The following is a 24,555-nucleotide window of genomic DNA, read 5'->3' as shown; positions in this document are numbered from 1 at the left end:
TTTTACATTTAGCAATTACCATAAAATATTATATAATAAAATATTTTTTTGTTCTGTTTTGGGTCCTTGTATACATAAGGATGTTTAGTTTTTCATTTTTATTTAAATCTTTAGTGTTGTCTTTTCTGTTTGATTTCTTTGTTCTGTTTTGGTGTGCGTTTCGAGTTTTTGTTGTTTTATTTTTTCCTCTCTCTTTCATGTTCTGTGATATATTCTTTTTGGTTGTTCTCTCTCTCTGTTTTGTTATCTCGTTGTTGTTGTTTGTTTTTTTAAATGAAGGAATGATTAGAATGACATCTATGATTTTTCTCATTTGTATTAAAACAGTGTGCCATCAGTGCACATCTGAGTGAACTGCTCAGCATCCAGCAGTGTGCTGGTGTTTATCTCAGACTGGCGTTGTAGTAATGCAATAGAGCTGCAGTATGCAGAGCTGATGTGAATGGAGTCCTGTGGGAGCTGCGGTAATGAGGGAAGAGCTCTCAGCTCCTGTCCAGGTCAGCTAATGTCTGCTCTTATAGAGCATAATGACCATGGAGAGACTCTTATCTCTGCCTCTTTGCCTGTTTCCCTCTCTTCATCCTCCATCTTCTGCAGAGTCCCGCAATGAAACGGATCTCCTCCAAGTCAATAACACACGTTATCTCCAATCGCCCCACTGCACAATGTAAAAGAAGATGATGCATGTATGATCCATCAATAACATGTTTGTTTTTTCCATTAATGAAACGCAAGAAGATCTGAATCTAATTAACAGGGTTTAGGAGGAATTCCTAATGAACTTTAATGATACAATATATATATCACAGACAGCCTTCCAGATATTTTCATCTGTTATCAATGCCATCGATTCTCAGCAGGCATCTCTTCGCCAAACCGGCCTGCACTTGTGTGGAGGTGGCAACTTGAGCCGCATTGATCTGGACCATCAATCACAGGGGTGGCAGACTCTTTTAGTGGAGAATACGCCTCTCTCGCTCTCGCCCTCTCTCTCTCTCACTCCCTCACTCATGCACTGCTGACTTTAATGGCTCCATTGAAGGACACACGCAGAGCAGAGCAAGGAGTGTCAGGGGTGTACAGTAGGATGTTTTCCAGGGGAAGTGAGGACATCCACTACAGCTTCCCGTGGCTGATGTAACCCCCCCTGAGGACCCTCATGGAGGACATTTCTGTGTAGAGTGCCGGACTGGTGGTGGAGAAAGAAAGTGGCATAATTGTTGTCTCCATCGATTTCCCCCTCAAGAAGGGTCCAGTGGCACCCCGCCCTGCCCCGCAGATGGTGCTCAGCCTGGCCATGGACTCCAGAGAGGATGGGGACAGCTGGATGGAGGAACAGTGGGAGAAATGGTACAGTAGTGATGCAGCCGTGTCCCCTACACGGCCTTTTTACGCTGCACTTAACTGACCTTGGATCAGCTTGTGTGTTCTGAAATAGGCCAATAGGTAGTTTGGTGTGCATGAAGGAAATATATGGAGGGTTATGGATGGAACTGAAGATTTTGTAAGTTAATGAGTGTTTCTGATCTTGCTTTGAGTCTTTTGCATGGTACAAAATCATAATCAAAAGATAAAGGAATGACTGTGGTGTGCAAAAAGACGTTAATAGATATGATAGGTTCATGCGCTTGACTGAATTCATTGTTATCATGTTAAATGGCCTTGTTCATCTTATCTATCTAGAAATGTGGGCGGCTGCACAATTACAGGTATATAAACAGGAAGTACTGCGAATTTAGTACGAGTGCATTTAAAGCTTAAATTATCGGCTAGCTTGCAGATAAAGGGTAAGAATGCTTAAAAACAACTTTATTTCTAAACATTAGGTATAATATAAATTAAGAAAGTGTTAAATAAGCATTTACATTTAGAAAAAAAAAAAAGAATTTTGTTTGTTTTTGTTTATGCGTACTTGCAACAGATTTCCATATGCCTAACATACATAATTCTGAATATAACCTTTGATAAGTCTGTAATATTCTTTAATGTAAATTTTTTTTATTTATAAGTTGATATAAAGGTTTATCAAACAGACTTAAATTATAAACTTAAAAGTTAGCAGAATGCCAACTGATAACTGCTTTTACATGACATTAAAATAAACTACTTTAAAACATTATTTACTTGTATAGATCAGTGAGTACTACGCCTAGAAGTTTACAGCATTGCAGCAGTAGTCATGAAGTTATCAGATGAGCAGGAGAGCCGTGCCCTCTCTCTGTGTATGATTGTCTAGCGATGGCCTCGTGGAGGGATGACGTAGTGTGTGTCACTGTCTGCGTGGGTGCTTTGCAGGTTAACCCATGATATCAGTCTGAACGAATACGAGGATGACGACCTGTCAGAAGTGACAGAAATCACGGATGAGAACGGAATCACTCTCAACCAGCTCGACCTCGACCCTAAAGTAAGTCCGTACCCTCAGATAAACTTACTGTATAGATTTTAGTCTGTTTTCATAGCTGGAATTTTGGGGTAAACAAATACATTTTTATACACTCTCAGAAACCTTGGGTGGTACCTTTTCAAAAGTGTGCATATTTGTGAAGTTCATATTAGCACCTAAATGGTGCATATTAGTACTTTTTGAAAAGGTACTGCCCCAGTGACAGATTTTGTACCTTTTTTCTAAGAGAGAATCATTTATTTAGGTTATTTTAATTTAAATATATTTACCTGTATATTTAAGCAACATGTGATTTTCACTATTTATTTATTTAATTTTTTTTTACTAAAATTACATATTTAGCTGAATATACATTGTGGTGTCAGGGTTTACTCTGATTTTGGGAGGTGTGCCAAAGCACCACCTGTACATGCCTATACGGGTTAATTAACATCTGCTCTGAGCCTGTAGCTAATCTCCAGTGGGCTAAAATCCAGCTATGAACTTCCAGCTCACTACATTAGACTAGTTCAGAAGTCAAATACACTTATCATTAGATTTATTTACAACTTTGAAAAATCATTTTATGTAGAAAACAAACTAAAAAGAGCAGCTTGGACATGTAAAACATCTCCTTTTCATGATCTAAACAAAGTCAAAAGGTTTAAAATTACATGATGGTGAGTAAATGACCAAAAAGTTCACTTATGCGTGATCTATCCCTTCCATTTTTGACCTCCCTTGTGTCCTCCCTTAATTAAAACGTATTTAAAGAGTATGATTACCGTTAGTAAAGTAATCACAGTTATCTTAATTCAAAAACAGTAGCCATCAACAGGCGGTCCCCACCACAAAATAAAACGTGTGTGTGTGTGTGTGGTTTATATATCTCTCCACCCTTAAACCAAACAGTCACTTATCTTTCCATGAGACACAGTCTGGAGCTGAGAGAGGAATCATCTGACGGTGCCGAGTCTGGCGAGCTGTTTTCCCCACAGCAAAAATAGATTTCTAGGTCAAAGGCACATCATTTCCATGTATTGCAGTCCAAATATGTGTAGAGATTGAGTATATCAGTATTCATATGACTAGATCATCACAATAGAGGCTGTTGTGTTCAGCGCCAATTAGCATTAGCATAAGACATGAACACTGAGGGGAGATGTCAAAGTCAATCACATTATGGATATCATCTTCTAACCATTTAAACTTAAACAAAAATCCCTCATAATTTCACAGCCTTTTTTTAAGCAATTATTAGCATCCTATACATTTTCATGCTAAAAAAAAAAACAGTTTACAGACAATAAGGCAGTTTAGCGTAACTGAATGTTAATGTTTATAATGGATATTGTCATCTGAACTCTTAAAAATCCTTCATTTATGATTTCACAACCTCTTCTATGCAATATATCAAAGCATAAATGTTTATGCTTAGAAAAGCTGCATTTGAAGGCAATAAAGCAGTTTAGCGTAATTGAACAAAAATCCGTAGTTCATGATTTCGCAACATTTTTATGCGACTATTAGCATCATAACATAAGTGTTTATGCTAAGAAAAGCTGTTTAATGACAAAAAGGCAGTTTAGTGTAATTGGCTTTAAGAGAATTTATAACATGTTCAATAACATCTGACAATTTGTCGTGGATATCATCATCTGACCACTTAAACAAAAATCCATCATTTATGATTTCACTACCCTTTATATTGCAATAATTAGCACCACATAACATAAGTGTTTATGCTAAGAGAAAAAAAAAAGATATTGGAAGATAATGCAATGATTGGCATTACAAGAAAACGTGTCGAAAGACAATGAGGTTCAGCGTAATTGGCTTTGACAGAATTTATAACATGATCAATAACACCTGAATGTTTAGTATGGATATCATTATCTAACCAAAATCCTTCATTTTTGATTTCCCAGCCTTTTAATGTGATAATTGACAGTGTTTATGGTAAGAAGAGCTACATTTAAAGACTACAAGGCAGTTTAGCATAATTAAACATGTTATAATCTCTCTCCTCGACATTTCTGGGTGTGTTTATTTTGCTTATGTCGCGTGACACGCCTCATTGTTCTCTGGGATTGAATTAGCTTTCCTTACAGCAGCCAGGAAGGGAGCCACAGGCTGATGTCATCACCGCGCTCTGATTGGCCGGCTGCATCTGACTGCAGCTCCTTTGCTCTCGCCTCTAAAGCTCTGCTGCCTGCTCTTCCCAGGATCACATGACTCAGCCGACCAATGGCACGCCGAGGAGCGGCCGGAGGAGGGGGGTGGTGGAGCTGCAGACGGAGATGCTCCAGTTGGACCTGATTGATGCAGAGGGAGGAATCTTGGAAGAAGAGGAGGAAGAGGAGAACGAGAGGCGGCCAGTTGATGCCGTCGATGACAACCACAAGGAAGAGCAGGGTGCAGGGCCGCCTGTCACTCAGCCTCAGCTAAAGGATTTCATCCCTGCCGTCGCCATGGATACATACCGGCCCAAGAGACCCACCACCCTGAATCTTTTCCCGCAAGTGCCAAGGACTCAGGTGAGACAGACAGTTTTGGCAGCGGCCTATGGTCTTTAAGAGGCTTGTGATTGCGTCCGAGTCAGATGGACGGGGATTAGAAATTGTTTTACAGTAAAAGTGATGATTTCCATACTGCACAAACAGGATCTCGAGCGGTAATGTCATCTAGAGCTGTTGCCCTGGAGGGATGGCGTGTATTTTTCAGTGTGTATGCAAATCAGTGGCATGTAGCGTTCGGGTTTCTTTGATACTCCCGGCTGGTGATGCTGATGACGTTTCCTGTTTGTGAGCTCCCCGCTCGGCCCACCTGCTATGAATCACTGCTGTCCGCCCTCCGTGTGTAATGCAATCCGACAAGAAAGAGCGAGAGTGGATCGTTACTGTTGACCTGTGAGGGTCAAACAGCAGGGGGCGGCAATTTAATGGGCCGATTTGAACAAAATATAATGAGGTGGGAGTAAAAACGCTGTTTTTTGTTTTTTTTTGGATGCCATATGTGGCGCTGTTTTTGAACAGGTTGTGATTGACATTTTTGGGATAGCTGCTGTAGATAACTTGTTGATCTATATATCATGTTAGAAGAGACCGGGGCATGTCGTCACAGTTTTTACTCCTTGGAGTATTTCTTGGCTACATTAGTTAACATTTCCAACATTACTGTCCTGGAAAAAGACATTGTGTGACAACATTCCTCAATGGAAAAGCAACATACTCTGACCTGACATTTATGAGTGTAGTTTTATCATGCTCAGAAATACGATGATACTGGAATTTTAGTTGTGACAACTAAGCCCCGATCTCGGTTACGCATTTCTGAAGAACTAAAATGAAATATTATATATGACAAACTGTTTTGAGCTCTTTAATTAACTAGTTTGCCTCAAAATTTGGTTTCCCTTAATATTAAATGCCCCAATTTATTGTATTTTACAAAACACACTTTTAAATGTCAAGTAATGATAATTACAGCCATTATAAAATGTGTTATTAATTTATTATTACTGCGCATAATAGTACCTAGTGTTGTTACTGTTAAATCAAAGTAAAACTATTAAAATAGTTTGTGGTAACTGAAATGAAGCTAAAATAAAATAGATTAAAAAACTGAAATGTTGGCAACTAAAGTACCAATATTACTAAACTAAAACACACACACATACATATATATTTTATAAAATTAAGTTAAAAAAAATATTTTAAAGACAAAAAAACTAATAAAAATTACAAAAGCACATAAAAATTACTAAGTAAAATGCATTAAATACTATATTATAAAGTATTAAATACTACAATAATATAGAAATATTATTATAGTATTTAATATATATATATATATATATATATATATATATATATATAACTGATATTTGAGAGTCATCTCTCTGAATTTTGAAGTGCATTGTGGGTAATGAGGCTTAAGAAACTAAATGATTTAAGTAATGGCCCAGCACTGATCTCCTGAAAAGACTTCCAACCCAGACTGTACTGAACTTAAAATGACCTTTGCAATTTTCTCTATTACTGCAATAGTATTTGGTTATGCTGCTTGCTGTTATTTTCCAATATTGCCCCGAGTTTTTTCAAAAAGACATTTGATCATAACGATTCTAGAAATAATGATTTTATGTGTTCCGTGTTTTCAACTCAGTGAATTTTAATGCACAAATGAATACTGTCGTTTTTTCTCACCTTCATGTCAATCCAAACTTCTATCTTTCACAGAACACAAAAGGAGATATTTTGCTGAATGTTCCAGCTGCTCTATTACATACTGTATATTAAAAGTGTCAAAAGCACTTTATTCCAGATCTTCTGAAGGCAAACAAAAACACAAATCTCATTCTTGATTTAGGTCAATAATACAAGTTTGGAATGATATGAGTGTGAATAAATGACGAAAGAATGTTCCATCACTTTAACCTGCTGAGCTAAAAATGCACATTTAACACAATGCAGTTCTACACTAATTGCCTAACAATATTTACCATCTTATAGCATTAGTGCTGGCCAGTCCAGTGTCCTGAATTCCCAAGTTTTTATAATTAAGACTTGCAAAAGTCTGACATAGTTGCTTGTGTACAAAAAAAAAAAAAAAAACAGGCTTTGGCTTGAATATTTGAGCACACTGAATCATATCCAGGTCGGCAGACCGTTTTACAACCAGAGAAGATGGTGGATGACTGTAAATGTGCTTCCCTGTCTTTAATCTCATAATCTTGGCTTGTCGAATCTCTCCATGTCTGCAGCACTGGCACAGCCGCTGGGCTCAAAGGGCATTTGAGGAATTAGCAGAGAGCTTTTCTACAGAAAGTGAACAGAGTTATTGGGTAATACAAGTAAAACCGTGAGAAGTCTGCTCTAAAAATATCTACATTGTGACAGAAATATTTCAGCTAGCAAGCTAAAGGCCTGTGTGTTGGCTGAAACCCTCAGAATCAGTGTGAAGCGCTATTGACAACCTATTTCTATTATTCTGTAATCTGACACGTTTCTGAGTGAAATGGGATATTCAACCATTGATAATGTAAAGACTTGATTTACGAGAAAACAGAATTCTTAAAATTTCATGGCATACCTGAATGGACTTGGAGGGGCTTTAGATGCGGAGTTATTTTCATTTTGTTGAAAGATTGTAAATTATGTAAATAACGTACACCAAATATTTGTGTACAGTAACACCAGGAATGTGCATTAAGAGACTAAACAGGGTCATTTTAAGTCTTGTTGAATTTCACATTATTGTCATAAAAGACATTGTTTTTTATTTTTGATCATTTATTTGAATTTGATTGACTTTTGTGGATGAGCATTAAAACATGCTGCCATTTTGACTTGGTTTAAAGACTTGATTAAATAAATTAACGTTTTTTTTTTTTTTTTCTATTGAAACTGTATGTTTGGGCAGAAGTAGTCCCTTTAAAAAAAATAGCCAATTACCTTTGTTTATGTTATTCTTACACTAGAAAGCATCTGATTGGACGAAACAATATTGATGACTCAACAATATTTTATAACCAAGAATATGCATTTTAAATCTGCTAAAGGAACTTTTAGGAGTACATTAGAATACAGTTAACACTGTATATGATAGTAGCATATAGATAAAAGTATATATAACTGTCAATTCTTTGAGAAACGTCTTTGTCAAATGTCATTTTATTTCCTGCAGAGATAAAGATTACTTAGTTCTAGTCTGATACAGTAATCTCCGATTAATAAACTAGATAGCAATGAACTGTGGGGATCGAGTTTCTCCCATCTGGTTTCTTTCCTCGTACCATTTTTAGTGTCACTAAATAAGAGCATCATATTAGCCATCTGTGTCTTCCTACTCCGTCACGAACACTACTGTGTTCCCATCTACCCCCACACTTACGCACACACTGACACTCTCTCACACATGCCAATTCCTGCATCATCGATGGGCGCGTTGCTATGGCAACATAGGAGTGTCAGTGTTAAAGGTGCATTATAGCAGCGTGGTCAATTGGTGAGTCAGCGTCAGGAAAGAGCAGTAAATCTATCGGTCAGATTGCTCTTCCTGTAACTCTCTCGTTTTATGGATTGTTGTCAAATACAGTTTCTGTTTCTTGTTTCACTATAGAAAAGCACCTAAAATGTGGTGACGATGAGCAATGATTTATCCAAGATGGAGGGATGTACACGTGTCAAATCTATTTTTTATTTTATTATATTTAGTTATGCCAAGGTATATGTATTTTTTGTAAGTCTCCAATATTGGTCTAAATCTCTCAGCATTTTGTATATTAAAATCTATCCCTCATTCATTTTACTTTAATTGCAGGACACAATAAATAACAATTCCTTTGGTGAGAAAGAACGGAGGAAAGAAAAGAAAACCCATTCTTCATCACCACACATTAAGGGTGAGTAATGGCCATGCACACCACACAAATGAACATGTCTGAAGAATTGCTGAGACTTGAATTTTCCAAACAAGTCATTTTTCATAATCACTTCTATGCATTAGAGGAATTACCATAAATGAAAGAAATACAAGTTGTAGGTGTATTGTTGTTCATGATTGTAGGTGTTTTTGTAGTATTCGGTTCCATGCACTCTCAGAAATAAAGGTACAAAAGCTGTTACTGGGCCGGTACCTTTTCAAAAGGTACATGTTTGTACCTAAAGGGTCCATTTTGGTACCTTAAAGGTACATATTAGTACTTAAAGTGTACATATTTGAACCTAATAGGTACAAAAGTGTACCTTTTGATAATGTGTTTACGAGTCGTAATTAACTTAATGGGATTTTCGTCAATCTACTTACCCAGAGAGTTCACCAGATTTCATTTGTGTCTGACTCTCCTTATGTGAAAAAAGGCTTTGATACTGTAAAGCTAATGCGTTTAAATTTTGTTGAAATACATTAAGGAGTTTAAATACTATGGCTTTGTCCCAATTTGGATGGGTTCACTACAGTATATACTAAAATGATATGCTTCCATGATGATGGAAAATTTGCTTTTGAATGAATGATAATGGCATATGTAACACCTACTTAAATGCTGTATGAAATGAAAATTCACACCATCTATTTTACAAACCCATGTTTTTGATCTTATTGTGAACAATTCATGCATGTTTGACTTTTCTCTTTTTTTCTTCTCGTATTGCCTTGCATTCCTTAATCAAAATGTCATAACTGGATGTTTTTCTGGTGACAAACTTCTCCAATTAAGATCTGCCACCATCCAACCGATGGATTGAAATAAGTCCCCGCCCTACAATATTTTCTTTTTCGATAATGTGTTTCATTAGAATGAACATCACAATATGGATGAAAATACTGTCGCTACTTCCATTGCAATCTGATTTTAAAATTCATTATTGTTTTAATTTTCCGTTCATACATTTGGTGCGGAGGAAGCTTTAATCTCGTTTTATTTGCTGGTACCTTTCTTCGGCTGATAAAATGACACACTTCAACTCCTTATTTTATACCGTATATCATATATTCATCTTCTGTATTAGTTTAAAAGTCATCAAGATTGATTACTTCGGTAACACTTTAGAATAGGGAACACTTATTCACTATTAACTACGACTTTTCCCTCAATAAATTCCTAATTTGCTGCTTATTAAAAGTTAGTAAGGTAGTTGTTAAGTTTAGGTATTGGGTAGGATTAGGGATGTAGAATAAGGTCATGTAGAATAAGGCATTAACATGTGCTTAATTAGTACTAAAAAATGGCTAATATTCTCGTAATATGCATGATAATAAACCACTAGTTAAGAGACCCTAAAATAAAGTGTTACCATTACTTCTTCTGCAGAGTGAAACTTAGCATTTTGCATGACTTTAACTATGGCATTGACTGACATTTTTACATAATCCTCTTCAGATGTTTTTCTCCATTAGGCTTATTGCCTAATGTATAATCTTCTGTGTGTGTGAAACAGGAGATCCGGTGGCCAAACCTGAGCAGGTTAGCCTGACCGATGGGGACAAAGTTCAGGCCAGGGCGGACACCAAACCACGGGGCACTGCCTCCTCCACGACCAAAGCCTCCACCTTTCACACCAAGAAGAAGGACAAGTTGTCCGAGTCTTTGAACAACCCCAACGTGGTGGCGCCCCTCACGCAGACAGTCATGAGGGAAAAATCTACGGACGTGACCCTGATAGAGGGTGTCCTTGACATCCCGACCATTTGCAAAGAAAAAGCCCGGTATCACACCGTCAACGGCTATCGGGAACAAGTGCAGTATCCTGTGGAGAATGAAGGTACGTGTGACCAGTTGGTCGACAAAAACAAGGACTATCACATTTCGGAAGGAAATGCAACAGAGGAGATCCACCTCACACCAGTCAACGGTGAACAAGAGCGACCATTTCTGTCCCAGAGCAGCGACAGCAACCGCATGTCCATTAGTTCGGACACGGAGCTTCCTCCCCTTCACTACTACCCATCGGCGGGTTGTCCGAACCCCTCCATTAGCGAGGAAGATGAGGTGTACCCACCCACACCCCCATGCCGGACTGTCAGCCTCAGCGACGCAGGGGACACAAGTAAGTGGGCTGAAACCCGCAAGCCTAAAGTGGTGAAGGAGGACACAGGGAACTTAAAGGCAGTGGCGGTCAGCACGGATGCTTCGGGACTCACGTATGACTCAGTTAAGTACACTTTGGTGGTGGATGAGCATGCTAAGCTCGAGCTAGTGAGTATCAAAGACTGCTACAAAGGTTACGAAAGTGACAGTGACAATACCGTCTATGAGTCTGCCATCGATGAGGATGAGGAGGATCAGGAAGTGGATGAAGAGGAGGAAGAGTCGGGAGCGAGGGGCATGAGGAGAGACACTTCCTGTTTGTCAGGGGACTCCACCACAGACACCACCTCAGACATGCCCCGTTCCCGCAAGTTCATGAACGTCTTTGTGAATGGACGGTCACGTTTACCTGGTGAGTAATAAGAGCTGATTTGGAATTTGGAAAATAATTATTAATTTAGGATTTATGTGTAAAAAAAAACAAATAACTTTTCTTAACATAGGGGTTGTTGCAAATGTGCACAGATCTTAATTAAGTACTCTAAAATCCATTTAGCCATTTCTTGAGGCTGCTGGGGTATTACTTTTAACTGTGAAACACTTCCATTGTCCACAATGCCTAGTTTATGAGTTTCTTTTTTGGCTTCCGATATGTTACAATAAACTTGGAAAAAAATAAAAATACATCTGATACAGAAAAGTATATAAAATCAATTTAAAGTGGCAGTTGTGCAGCAAAAAAGGCCATGTGCTCCCAGTAGATGAAGGCTTTATCTCATAACCTGTCCTATAAAGGGGTTGAACATGCAATTTAATTCAGAAAAAAAAAAAAATTATGGCTTATACATTTATAAAAATTAGCAACATCCATTAACCTAATATATTGAGTGGATACACCAAATGAAGGCAAAGGGCAGTGTGAAAAAAGCTCAGAAGGAATGGCAAAGGGCCAAGGGTTGAACCTTGTGGCACCCCTTCAGTAGTACATCTGCCAAGGCTTTGCAAGAACTGCAGATTTTCCTCATTAATGGGTTTGCTAATATCAGTCCCACCTTTCACCAGCCAGAATCAAGATGATGAAATTCAGCCAGCAGTTCCTACCCAAATTTGTCTCTATCCTTTGTTGTTCTTGTTGTGACAATGAACGTTTGTTCTCTCACTCAGGTGCTGAGTTTGGATTCTTCTCCTGTGTTATTAATGGAGAGGAAAGAGAACAGAGCCACAGAGCAGTGTTCAGGTAAGGATTCGATCAAATCCTTGATACACTATTACAAAAAAAAAAAGCTAGAAAGTAACCAAGTGACTTAAAAGAGATAATGAAACATATCCCAGCCAAGAAATTATCAGGCCTTTTTAAAATTAAGCCAATTTTTGGGACCATTATTATTATTTATTTTTCTGCTTTTTTTGACATTATTTTTCAACAGTTACGCAAACAAAACATACTGCAATACATTTTTCCTGTATTTGTTTATCATTATTATTATTTTTTAATGTGCTAAATTCTCATGAAAATAATGCCACAATGCAACTAAAATAACTGTCCAAAAAGTCAAATTTTTATTTTGTTGTGAAATTCACCTAAATACAAACTACATTCAAACCAGATGACAGCCCTAAAAAATAAAAAAAAACATAACATGAGTACTAAGACATATCTTACTATGCAATTATATAGTTTGTTCAGAGAGACACTCTACTCATGGGTGGTACCCTAAAGCCCTTTTTTTTGGAGATTTCTGAGCATTCTTAATTTTGGCTTGTTTACAGGTTTATTCCTCGCCATGACGATGAGTTGGAGATGGAGGCGGATGACCCATTATTGGTTGAGGTGCAGGCCGAGGATCTATGGTGCGAGGCCTACAACATGCGCACTGGATCCAGAGGCATCTTCCCTGCATTTTATGCCATCAAGGTGACAAAGGATGAACTTATTAAAGGTAAATCTTGGCTTTGCTATAGTATTTTAAGTATCTGAGCTTTTGTTTCTTGTGCATTGAGGAATAATGGCCTTCTCTGTCTGCTGTGATTTATTCAGAGGTCAAAAGTGACTGGATGGACAAATTCTGGGTAAAATTCCTTGGTTCTGTTCAAGTGCCGTATCACAAAGGGAATGATGTGCTTTGTGCCGCCATGCACAAGGTATACTAATCCATTTTTGCATTATATTTCTGCCTTGGATTTCCATATATTTACATAACTACAATGACATGATGTTGTTCATATTTAATCTGATGTTCATATGCAATCTGATTATGTCAACAGATAGCATCAAACAGACGAACAACAATGCAGTTCAGCCCACCTTCACCATGCATTCTGGAAATCAACACAAGAGGAGTGAAAATCATTGTTCAAGATGACTGTCGGACTTCTGGAAGGGTTTGTATACTGTATTCTTCTTTTAAAAAATATAAGCACAAGGGTCATTCCTATCATGCAGTACCCTTTCAAACCTCAAACGTTTAAAAAAAATCATTGTTATTTTATAATTTATGGAAGTAGGCCTAATTCAATAAGGCTTGAGGGTGTCAATTTAATTTAATAAAAATTGATGATGATATAAAATAGCATTAATAAAAATTGACATTTGATCTCAAGGTCAAATAATTTCTTCTGCCTTGGCTTCATATTTTGGCTAGATGTTGCCACCGTAAGGCTCTTTCACTCAACTGTGCTCTGTGACGCAACATATTCAGTCCCACAGTTATGCAATGAAGCGTCTTAAGACCGAATGGTAATCTGTAGCCATAATGTGGGGGGATCTCGCCCCCTAAGCCCCTGTGAGTGAGCGCGCTCAGTGGTGTAAATCACAGGGTTCAGGAGTTAAGCCCACATACTAAGACGACCTTGCACTGCACTGACATCATGTGGCTGCAGCTTACACTAATGTGTTTCAATCCCTGCTGCTGATTAGACCACTCAGTCTTTCTTTCCATATTTTACAGGGTGAGAAGTGCTTTCACTTTTTTCAGTTGAAAAACATCTCCTTCTGTGGGTGCCATCCGAAGAACAAGAAGTGAGTTTAAAAAGAAAATCATGGTTTCTCTCCAAATGCTATTATTAGGTCCTTTCTGTCAATTTCGACTAGTTCTGAAGTGAAAATAAGTGAATTAGGGGTTAAATAAATTTATAAAATTCTTGAAATAACTTATAATTTATTTATACACTAATGTTGAAAACAGTTGTGCTGCCTAATATTTTTGTAGACGTTCTCAGGGCTCTTTGATGAATAGAAAGTTTAAAAGAATAGTGTTTATTTGAAATAGAAATCTTTACTGGCACATTTGATCATTTTAATGTATCCTTGTTGAATAACAGAATTAATTTCTTTCAAAATAAATAAATAAATTGAATGGTAGGACTAATATAAATAAATAAATTGAATGGTAGGACTAATATAAAAAAAAGACTAATATAAAATTCTAAATTTGGGACTGAGAGTTTGTGGTCACTTATATAAAGCTGTAAATACAATAACCCAATTTTTATCCACCTACAACGCCCCCTTACAGGGAAAAAAGAGAACATACAAAAACAACAATACAGCCACATTCTTGACAGTAAATACTCCATTATTTGTTTTTCAGGTATTTTGGAGTAATAACGAAACATCCAGCATACCAGAGATTTGCCTGTCATGTGTTCTTCTCAGATGATACAACCACGAAACTGGCTGAATCTATAGGGTGAGTTCTCTAGTCATTTAAAGATCCCACAAACACAAATTTCTTTTTTGATTTACTGTTGAAACACTAACTCATATATTGAGGAACATATCCTACTCATTTAACATACTGCTTTTTGCATATTGCTGTATATAGAAATACATGTTTTCTGCTAGTCAGCTGCAGGGCATATCATCTTCAATTTAGTAAGCCATTAAATAAATAAAAATTTAATTGGACAAAAAAGTAATTACTAATCCATTAGTAATTAGTAATCCATTTTCCCAGAAAGAGAGATTTTTACATCATCTTTTGTCAAAAGTCAGCTTTTAGTTGTATGCTAACATACAGATAATCTCAGGGCTAATAGATATGAACTAAGGACCACAAAATGTTGTTTTTCATTTTGTGAGAAGATGGATCTTTTTGCTAATTGGATTAAAAATAAAAAACAAAATAAAAATAGCAGAAACTCTCTTTTGATTGGTCAAAAAAGAGAATAGAGTGCAACAGTGCCTTTCCACTTTTCAATTTTCACATTGTGAAATGAACTAAACCAGCTGGTTACAAGCTAAATCACATTGTTACAAACTTTGATTTGAAGCCAAGAAGTATTTAAAAATTGGACCAAAAACAAAGGTGCAAGAATATGTAGCTTTAGTGAGGGGATTGGATTACAATCCCATGAAGCATTACGAATGATAATTAAATAAAAACAATAGAGAAATTTAAAAAAATTATTTTAAAATGTTGACTTTATATGACGATAAGTAGTTTGGGAGCACAGGAAGACCTTGTACTACTTTTGCTGCAATTTGTCTCTAATCTCTGATTGGTGGAGATTCTCTAAAGAATCATGGGTAATGTAGTTTTTCAGCAGGAATTCTGCTGTTACACATGATTAAGAAACAAGTTAAAATTATGCAAACTGATGGATTTAACCAAAGCGTATACCAGCGATTAACAACAACAACATAGCTTAAAGTAGCTCTCTTTAATGATTTATAAGTTATCGTTAAAAATCAGCTCCCCAGTGGAGAAAATGAATGTTTTTACTTTCAAAACCTGGTTCTGTTCCTGTGTCAATTTTTGAAAGCACAAATAAAAGCAAAACTCATTCTACATCTAAAATTCACATCTAGGCCTTCCCAAAATGCAATTAAAATATAACTTTAGTGCATAAAATATAGATGTGTATATAAAACAATACTTTTGTTTTTACAGGAAAGCTTTTCAGCAGTTCTACAAAGAACATATGGAATATTCCTGTCCAACAGAAGACATCTTCCTCGAATGACCTTCAGTCTATTCGTATTTTTCCATTATCACATACTATATGAGGTGTCGCATGATGGTGGTTTTGAGCCTCTTTGTAACGTGTCATGTTGATGATATAATGTTGATGTCTATTTTAGACAAATGTTAAAATCGAAAACAGATATCAGCTACAGCGCAACTACTTTCACATCGTGCAACTCAAGTATTACTGACTGGTGTAAAGCCTTACGAAGTTTAATAACAAAAAAATGTTTGATGTGACTTGTAAAAATCATTTGTGCTAAGTTTGGTTTTGAATTCATTCGAAGCACAATGTTTGATGCATTAATGATGGATGAAACAACATCATAAGAAAGGTGATCTTAAAACAACTGTATGTAAGTTTTTTACCTTGAAATATCAGTTTCAAAATCTTCCAGATGGCTCACTTAATCTGAGGCCAATGGTTTCTTCTTCTTTCCCGCGCTCCTCCACAAACGCCCGGGAGTGTAGAAGCTTGGTAAGCGGGTACGAAATACCGCGAAAAGGGCGGATTGCTTTATGGCAGCAACAAATGCACGTGCACAGCTGTTGAGTGTAATTACGACAGCGAATTTCACTCTTTTAACTGTAGGGGGCTCCAAAGGAAAGAAAAATACACATACAGTTGCTTTAAAGCTAGACTGGATCCAAAATCTGTTTATCTGAAACCAAAGCTTTACTGGGCCACATCCTTCTTCACTCAGAATGGAAGTGAACCATGTAATTGAACTCAGCCCAGTCTGTCCATCTATTGTCCCACTATACGAAACCCCAGGTTAAAAAACACTTTCCAATGTTTCTCACATCATTTTGAAAGATAGCACCGCTTTGAAGCCAAGGCTATGAAACCGTGATACAGAGCATTGCTGTGCCACAATTTCAAGTGTCGTATGTTAAATAGGGTAATTGCTGCTGTTTATCTTCAGTCAGTTGTGCACTACAAAGTCTCACAAATACAATATGGCATCCATGCTCTGTCTGTGAATGCTTTTTATTTTTGGTTCTCGTATTTAATGTTTATATGTGCTTATATTCCCATATGTTGCTCTGTTAAACAGAGCGTAGTCTGGGCTTATTCGCATTCTGCTTCAATCTCAGTATCCTTGACATATGTAGCTGTGAAATCCAAATAATTTTATTTTCTTTTTACATATTATATAAGATATCTTATTTATAATTATATTGAAATGGAAAGATCTTAAAATATATTATTCTGGCACTTGAAAATATATACGGAGAGGATGCAACAGTATGGTGCTGAGGAATACGGCTGTCTGGTAATGAAAAATTTGTGCTTTCTTCTTTTTTTCCCCCCCAGATACAAAAAGAAAAGTTTTAAAGCCAAGGCCTAAAATGGACCCATCTTCACCAGTCCTTTCAAAATGGCACATCCTCACAGCATGCGCTTACCTAATATGCAATATTCACTAAAACAAGCAAAGTTTTCATTGAATAGATCAACAGGCCAAATGGTTTTCTGTAGAACAGTTTGAAGATGTTTTGCTTGATATGGCCATTTTGAAAGGTGGTATTCAGTTAATAGGACCATTTGTGTCTGCGAACCGATCCTGCAAAATCACAAGTTGTGCCTATTTCATTTATCACTGTACATTTTGTTTTTTTGAATGATCATAAGTCTTCTGTGGAACCCATAAAGTTAAATCCTATTTGTAAATGGATTGTCCTGGTGTGTAATTATTAAGTGTGTGTGTGTGTGTAGTGTAGGTATGTGTGTATACACACAAACAAAATATTTTTACATACACTATTGTTCAAAAGTTTGGGGTCAGTAAGATTTTTTTTTAATTGTCTTTGAAATTGTCTTAAGCTCACCAGGGCTGAAATTATTTTTGATCAAAATACAGTAAAACCATTAATATTGTGAAATATTATTACAATTTAAAATAATTTTGTATTTGAATATTTTTTAAATGTAATTTATTCCTGTGTTGCAAAACTGAATTTTCAGCATCATTACTCCAGTTTTCAGTGTCACATGATGTTTCAGAAATCATTCTAATATGCTGATTTGGTGTTTAAAAAATTATCAGTGTTGAAAATTTCAAAAGAACAAAATTTATTGTAAATATACATATTTGTAACAACATAAAAGTCACAAAGTCTTAACTTCTGATCATTTTAATGCATTCTTTCTGAATAAAAGTTAATGTTTTTGTTTTTTAAATATTACTGATCTTACTGAACATTTTTGTTTAATTAAACTAAATTTTATATATATGTTATTGCACTCAAATACGATATTCTTTGGTTTAATTCCATCACAGATCAATTACTCTACTACTGAATGTTTCTTTTATGCAACAGTTCTATAGTTCTAACAGTTCTAAGAAGTTGTTAACATAAAATAACTGTCATTTCAGACAATATGGCTGTCCAATTTATTTATTTATTTTTTTGCTTCAGAAACGGAAGTAGTTGGGTTACAGAGACGCCCACAGAACTAGAAAGTAGTGAACACCGACACACATCAGCACTATTGAAACGCCACTTTTCTAATCAAATTAGTGAACCGGCACTAACAATAGTCAAAAAAAAAAAAAATCATAAAGACGCTAACAAGCATGTCTGTGCATGTTAATTCTCAGAAGAGTCAGTCTCCTCTGTAGAACCGTCGCTCTCCATTTCGATCCTTTTACGTTGATGCAGGGACTTGCGCGGTGAAGCCTTCTTGGACGTTTCCTTCTGTCCCACAGCGCTGCTGCTGCTGTTGTTGGAAGTCGGGCTGATGGCGACTTGAGCTATGCTGGAAGTATCACAGAAATATAGCGTCAAATGCTAGTACATTAGCTTTAAAAAAAGTGTTAAATATAAAAAGATTGTTAGCAAGCTCTCTGTCTTTTAATAACAGACAGCAAGTGACTGTAATATACTCTTTGAAGCAAGTCCGTCTCTCTCACAGTCTATCCAGCTCCTGGTCCATCTCTGGATCAATCAGCAGGTCCGATTTATTGGGAAGAGCACCTGATAAATAAATGAAATGACACCAGATCTAATATATAAACTGAAGCATTCAGTTTATATTTCTAATAATAAAAGTTACAAGTATTCAGAAATACATTTAAGCATCATCTAATGCTCACCGATGTCTTGGTTTACTCCCTCATGTTTGGCCAAGGCCATCAGGAAGCCATAGAAAGACACTCGCTGACTGCTCTCTAAGATCTCCTTAATGGCAACAGTGGAAGGAAACCTGGGAAAATGAAATCACTTCAATATATATATATATATATATATATATATATATAAAATATATTATATATTTAAATATAAATTGAATATAATTAAAAATAAAGAGCAAATTCAAGAGTAAAAAATAACTCTTGAAATTATTTTAACTACTTTTTTATTTTTATTCATAATTGAAATGTTAACATTTATATATATATATATATATATATATATATAAAAAATATTAGTATAATAAAATATATAAAATAAGATATAACAGTTAAAAACTTAAACTTAAAAACTTAAACGAAAATCAAAAATGTTGCCTTAATTGGCAACTAACTGGTATAAATAAGTTTAAAATATAAAATATAAAATATAAAATACGTTGAAGTACTAAAATTACAATATATGTGACCCTGGACCACAAAACCAGTCTTAAGTCGCTGGGGCATATTTGTAGCAATAGCCACAAACACAGTGTATGGGTCAAAATTATCGATTTTTCTTTTATGCCAAAAATCATTAGGATATTAAGTAAAGATCATGTTCCATGAAGATATTTTGTAAATTTCTGACCGTAAATATATCAAAACTTCATTTTTGATTAGTAATATGCATTGCTAAGAACTTCATTTGGACAATTTTAAAGGCGATTTTCTCAATATTTTTATTTTTTTGCACGCTCAGATTCAAGATTTTCCAATAGTTGTATTTCAGCCAAATATTGACCTATCATAACAAACCATACATCAATGGAAAGCTTATTTATTCAGCTTTCAGATGATGTATAAATTTCAATTTCGAAAAATTGACACTTAAGACTGGTTCTGTGGTCCAGGGTCACATATTATGAATGAATAATGGGTGTTAAAAAATGTCTTAATTTTTGTCTTACTTGTGTTTAAACCTCTCACAAAGTCCCTCTATACATTCAATAAAGATGGAGGAGTCTACGCCTTCTTGAGCATCTGGCTCCTCGTTGGCTGTGCTGGATAACTGCTCCACTGAGGTGGAGGTCGGGACTATGACGGTGTTTGGGTTCTTCCCCGACAGCAGGTCTTGGTAAATCACAGACACGCTCTCCACAAACTCTGTGAAAGTGAATGAGCATGAGATCATTCCGATGAAAGAAGGAGCCTCGAGTAACCATAGAAACGCTTTCACATGGTAGTGATGATGTCACTCTGGTCTTTTGTTACAACCGCAGTTAAACTCTCAAGGTCAGAACGGCTTTTGTTGTAAGCAAGACCTTTCAATATCACCAGTGCTTTTGTGATTGGGTGCTTGACTAATAACACCTGAATCTACTTTTTTCAACATCAAGATTTTACTTTTCATTTTATTTGACTGTATAAGGAAAACCGTTTATTTTAAGTGGTTACATTGTTTTTTTTTCCAATATTTAATTTAATCTGAATTCACTTAAATTGTCTTTTTTTTTTGCAATAAAGTAGGATCTGTGACTCAAAAGTTTAAGAACCTCAATTGGCTATTCGCAAAGACCCGCCCTCCTTGGTTACTACCAAAGTGAAAAACTAGAAAAATACAGCTTATTATTACAGTTATAATTGCAGCTTCATAATGTGTTATATATTATATTATACATTGGTAACACTTTATTTTAGGGTCTCTTAATTAGTTGCTTATTAGCATGCATATTACTAGAATATTAGCCATTTATTAGTAGTAATTAAGCACATATTAATGCCTTATTCTACATGACCTTGTTCTACATCCCTAATCCTACCCAATACCTAAACTTAACAACTACCTTACTAACTATTAATAAGCAGCAAATAAGGAATTTATTGAGGGAAAAGTCGTAGTTAAGAGTGAATAAGTGTTCCCTATTCTAAAGTGTTACCTATACATTTTATTACCTTCATAATAGAACTGGATTTGGAATGAATAAATAAAATCTGAGAATGACATTAGACAGTCTGTGGCGTCATCTATCAGGACAATCCTACAACAGAAAAAATAAATAAATCTGTTAAATATCAATATGAAAGGAGGGAAAGGTCAAGGAACCATCAAAAAACAAACATGGATCTACCTGGCTGCATTTTGTATCATATTATTAGGAAAGTCAGGACACAACAGCTGTAAAAGTGAACTGTATTCTGACATTGCCAACAGATCTGCAAGAAGAAACAGCCGTATTTGTTCACTGTAAACACACCAATGCAAGCAACTAAAGTAAAGAGTTACGGCTTGACTTAAAAAAATGATAAAGGGGACATCTGCCTATGCTTACCCCCATTTTTGCCAATCTGTCTGAAGCATTTCCAGAAGATATGGATGAAAGACTCTCTGTTATGAGGAGTCGCCTTGATGTAACTGAATTCCCTGAAGAGCACATGATTCCCATTCTTCACACTGGTAAAACTGCAAAATTATATTATATTTTGGGACATGTAACATGGTAATATCTGTATTTAAAAATATTCATATATGTTACTAATATATAAACAAAATATTATTATAAATGAATAAATAATAAATATTCAATTTATTGAGTGTGTGTGCGAATTTATTAATAATATTTTATTTATATAACGTATAATTATTTATTAATAAATAAACAAAAATGATATAGCTGTATAAGTGCTAAATAATAACAACTTACTATTCTGCAAAATATCGGACCACACCGAACTGAGTGTATTCCTCTTTATGTTCAAGTAGCTGTGTGACTGCATCGTTGAGATAGAAGAGGACATTCGTTTCAGCTGGAAAGGGAAAAGAAAAGGCATTGACATGACAGTAGTGTGTTAAAAATGTTCAATGCATCTGTCAATCATTCTGCAAGCAGTTATCTTGGAACCGACTGCAGCTTGTCAATCTACGAACCATCAAAACAACCACCAAAGCAATAATAACCGTAACATACATAGATACTCGTCAACAGTGAGGTTGAATCGATCCGTGTTCATTTTCATAGTGTTTTATGGTTTTAAATGATTTGTCTTAGCTGGGATGCAGATGCGGTGCATGACTCTGCTGGTAACCCATTCAGAATGGAGTCTCTAAAGCTGCTTTAGCGGTCAGTGTGCCCACTCTGCACTGCGCCAGACACAGCATCCGTACGGTTTCTTAGGGCTCAGGGCTAAAATTGCTGGTAAAACGTAATATTAGTCTATTTAAATAGACTATATTGTCGTATTTAAAAAATACAGGATCACTGGAAGTCGATATTTGTGCTTTGTCCCGAAACATTTATTTTGTATTTATGTAAGAACCTCAGTGCCTTTGCTCAAATTCATCCAGGGATATAAACCAACCAATAGACGACGCGGTTGAGCAGCACGTGACATAACACGGAAGTGAGCGCTGGGTGGAGTCTCGCCCTCTTTTTTAAAAAATGCTCGGCTGTGTTTCGTCAGTTTTTGTTGATGCAGCCGCGGCTATGGAAACCCGCGCATGCGCAGCGCAGCTGTTTTACTGCGCCCATATGGCTGGCCATTTAAATACTAATCCACGAGGATCTGTAATTAAGTATTTTTGTGCTGCCACAGTTCGTGTACATACAATTTCCAAAATCATGCTAAAAGGGTATTTAGTTCTTTAGAAAGCTACATTTTATTTATTATGTAAATGTAATATTATAAAAATTACAATGCAAATTAAAAAAACCCTTGACAGGTTATGTAAAGTTATTATGTACATTTATTTTATGTATACATACATATACATTTATCTTATATTACACACACGTTATATATATATATATATATATATATATATATATATATATATATATATATTACTAATATATAAATTAAATGTTATTATTAATATATATATATATATATATATATTGTCTATAAGCAAAACAATGTCAAGACACACACACACACATGTATGTATATATATATATATATATCACTAATATATAATATATAAATTAAATGTTATTATTAATATATATATATATATATATATATATATACATGTGTGTGTGTGTCTTGAAATTGTTTTGCTTATAGACAATGTCCCAAAGTTGGTTCCAACACCACCAAAAGTGTATTCTTTACTGAAAACGCCATTCGACAATATAAGATTAAACACTAACACTCTGTAATTGCATGCTCACTTTATTGAGGCACAAATGTATTCAAACACTACATATCCAATAACAACATGTTAAACATAAAAATGCACTGTACAGCCTATAACAAACGAAGTGGTGGTTTGAATGAAAGCTAGGCGTCTCCTCCTCTGTCTCCCCGCCCTCGGAGGCGTTTCAAAGCCTGGAGAGTAATGACCAAATATTGGTCCCAGCTGATGAAGATCGCCCTGTCTTCCCTCTCCTAAAGCAGGTAACTAAAATTTATATATTTATTTATGATCGGGAGAGATCGGAGATTATTACACGAAAGCCATTTTAAGCGTTTTGTGCCTCGTTTTAGGTTGCTGCGTTTTATTCGAGGGCCTCGGTTTTAGTGACGGACTGAATAATATCAAGCCGCTTTTATATCTGTGACAAACAATAGTGTGAGTCAGGTTTTTCATTTCATCGTCGCAAATTAGGTTGGATGAGATGGCAAGGATTCATTTTGACATTTCAAGCGTTGTGTTTGTTGGAGAAAGCTGTGAAAATGGCGATATTTGTTTGAATCTCGTGATGGTTTAAGCTGTTGCAGGACTAACAGACAGTCAGTCAGGGCCGCGTATGTGCTAACAGCTAACCGGTATATTTAAATTTAGCCATATTTACTCTTCGAAGCTAAACAAACCATACACGGAAATGGTTTTAGAAGGCTGTAAGGAGTAGATTTGCTATGTCCTGATTAAAGTAGGACCATATTTAAACGTGTTATCCTGCAAAAAACGACGACCCGAGCGACAGCAGCAGCGGGTCACTAACGGCTCTGCTGCACCTCGATAGTGTTCTCACATGTGATGCGCTGCCATCCACTGTAGCGTTTTTAAACCCCTCAGACTACTTCATTTATCATTATTTATGCTGCTAAGTCATTTAAACGGATGTTATTGCGTATAACTGTCCTTGTTTGCTTATTATGTTTGTTTTGGGCGGGCTGAATTGGCGGCAGTTTCTGCATGCATCATTCTTCTACACGTATCTTGTGCATATTTAGTGTTTTCCTCACTTAGCCTGGACTTTTGTGTTTAAGGATTTACTTTTCGGCTCGGATCGATCTGTAATATGAAACTAGCCTCTTCTGGGAAGTGCATTAGTGGATGTTGCTCTGCTTTGGCTGCAGATCTGGATGATGTGTGCATTTGCTGTGAAGTGAATCAAGCATTTCTTCTGTCTGACTGGAGGTTGTTGTTGTTGTTGTTGAAAAATGCATGTGGATGATGATCTTGCAAAGTTATTGCAACAAGCTGGTCAAGTTTCTCATGCCATCTTAATTACATTTATTCTTAATGCTTTAGATGTTTGAGATGTTTGTTGCATGCATCAGATGAGCTCAAACATGTCTAAATAACATTTAACTCTTAAAATTCTG

At 36.0% G+C, this 24,555-nt stretch overlaps 3 protein-coding genes and 1 long non-coding RNA gene across 10 annotated transcripts in view; 2 read left to right on the top strand and 2 right to left on the bottom strand.

The window, feature by feature from the left end:
* Positions 1–978: 978 nt before the first annotated feature.
* On the top strand, positions 979–16,262 carry mapk8ip1a (mitogen-activated protein kinase 8 interacting protein 1a). Its single transcript, XM_058768096.1, has 12 exons — positions 979–1,350; positions 2,296–2,407; positions 4,612–4,923; positions 8,711–8,792; positions 10,330–11,331; positions 12,084–12,156; positions 12,690–12,859; positions 12,958–13,061; positions 13,185–13,301; positions 13,868–13,938; positions 14,510–14,608; positions 15,812–16,262. The coding sequence occupies exons 1-12, from the start codon at positions 1,280–1,282 to the stop codon at positions 15,882–15,884; spliced, it is 2,286 nt and encodes a 761-aa protein (XP_058624079.1). The 5' UTR covers positions 979–1,279; the 3' UTR covers positions 15,885–16,262.
* Positions 10,842–16,381, bottom strand: LOC131534955 (uncharacterized). Its single transcript, XR_009269474.1, has 3 exons — positions 16,256–16,381; positions 11,138–11,328; positions 10,842–10,962 (listed from the first exon to the last, which is right to left on the bottom strand). It is a non-coding gene; the product is annotated as an uncharacterized LOC131534955 (long non-coding RNA).
* Positions 16,382–18,139: 1,758 nt separating this feature from the next.
* Positions 18,140–22,336, bottom strand: cstpp1 (centriolar satellite-associated tubulin polyglutamylase complex regulator 1). Of its 3 annotated transcripts, none has more exons than XM_058767515.1 (9): positions 21,972–22,332; positions 21,708–21,810; positions 21,336–21,466; positions 21,135–21,219; positions 20,959–21,044; positions 19,974–20,169; positions 18,988–19,097; positions 18,805–18,868; positions 18,144–18,650 (listed from the first exon to the last, which is right to left on the bottom strand). In XM_058767515.1, the coding sequence occupies exons 1-9, from the start codon at positions 22,018–22,020 to the stop codon at positions 18,482–18,484; spliced, it is 993 nt and encodes a 330-aa protein (XP_058623498.1). In that variant the 5' UTR covers positions 22,021–22,332; the 3' UTR covers positions 18,144–18,481. The 3 variants fall into 3 exon arrangements, with proteins under 3 accessions (XP_058623500.1, XP_058623498.1, XP_058623499.1); XM_058767516.1 differs by having other exon boundaries at positions 18,512–18,650; positions 18,778–18,868; positions 21,972–22,331; XM_058767517.1 differs by lacking the exons at positions 20,959–21,044; positions 21,135–21,219 and having other exon boundaries at positions 18,140–18,650; positions 21,972–22,336.
* A 934-nt stretch (positions 22,337–23,270) lies between these two features.
* Positions 23,271–24,555, top strand: part of ckap5 (cytoskeleton associated protein 5) — a 36,471-nt gene continuing 35,186 nt past the window's right edge. For 4 of the 5 annotated variants that reach the window (XM_058767026.1, XM_058767025.1, XM_058767024.1 and 1 more), the window contains exon 1: positions 23,271–23,400. The gene's annotated coding sequence lies outside the window, so the exon portion shown is untranslated. Of the gene's footprint in view, positions 23,401–23,437; positions 23,576–24,555 lie in introns of those variants that run through there. The other variant, XM_058767023.1, reaches the window with a different exon arrangement.

The sequence above is a fragment of the Onychostoma macrolepis genome, chromosome 25 (genome assembly GCF_012432095.1).
Source record: "Onychostoma macrolepis isolate SWU-2019 chromosome 25, ASM1243209v1, whole genome shotgun sequence".
NCBI classification, from domain to species: Eukaryota; Metazoa; Chordata; class Actinopteri; order Cypriniformes; family Cyprinidae; genus Onychostoma; species Onychostoma macrolepis.
The sequence above is the reverse complement of the archived record's forward strand: the minus strand, read 5'-3'. Positions and strand labels throughout refer to the sequence as shown.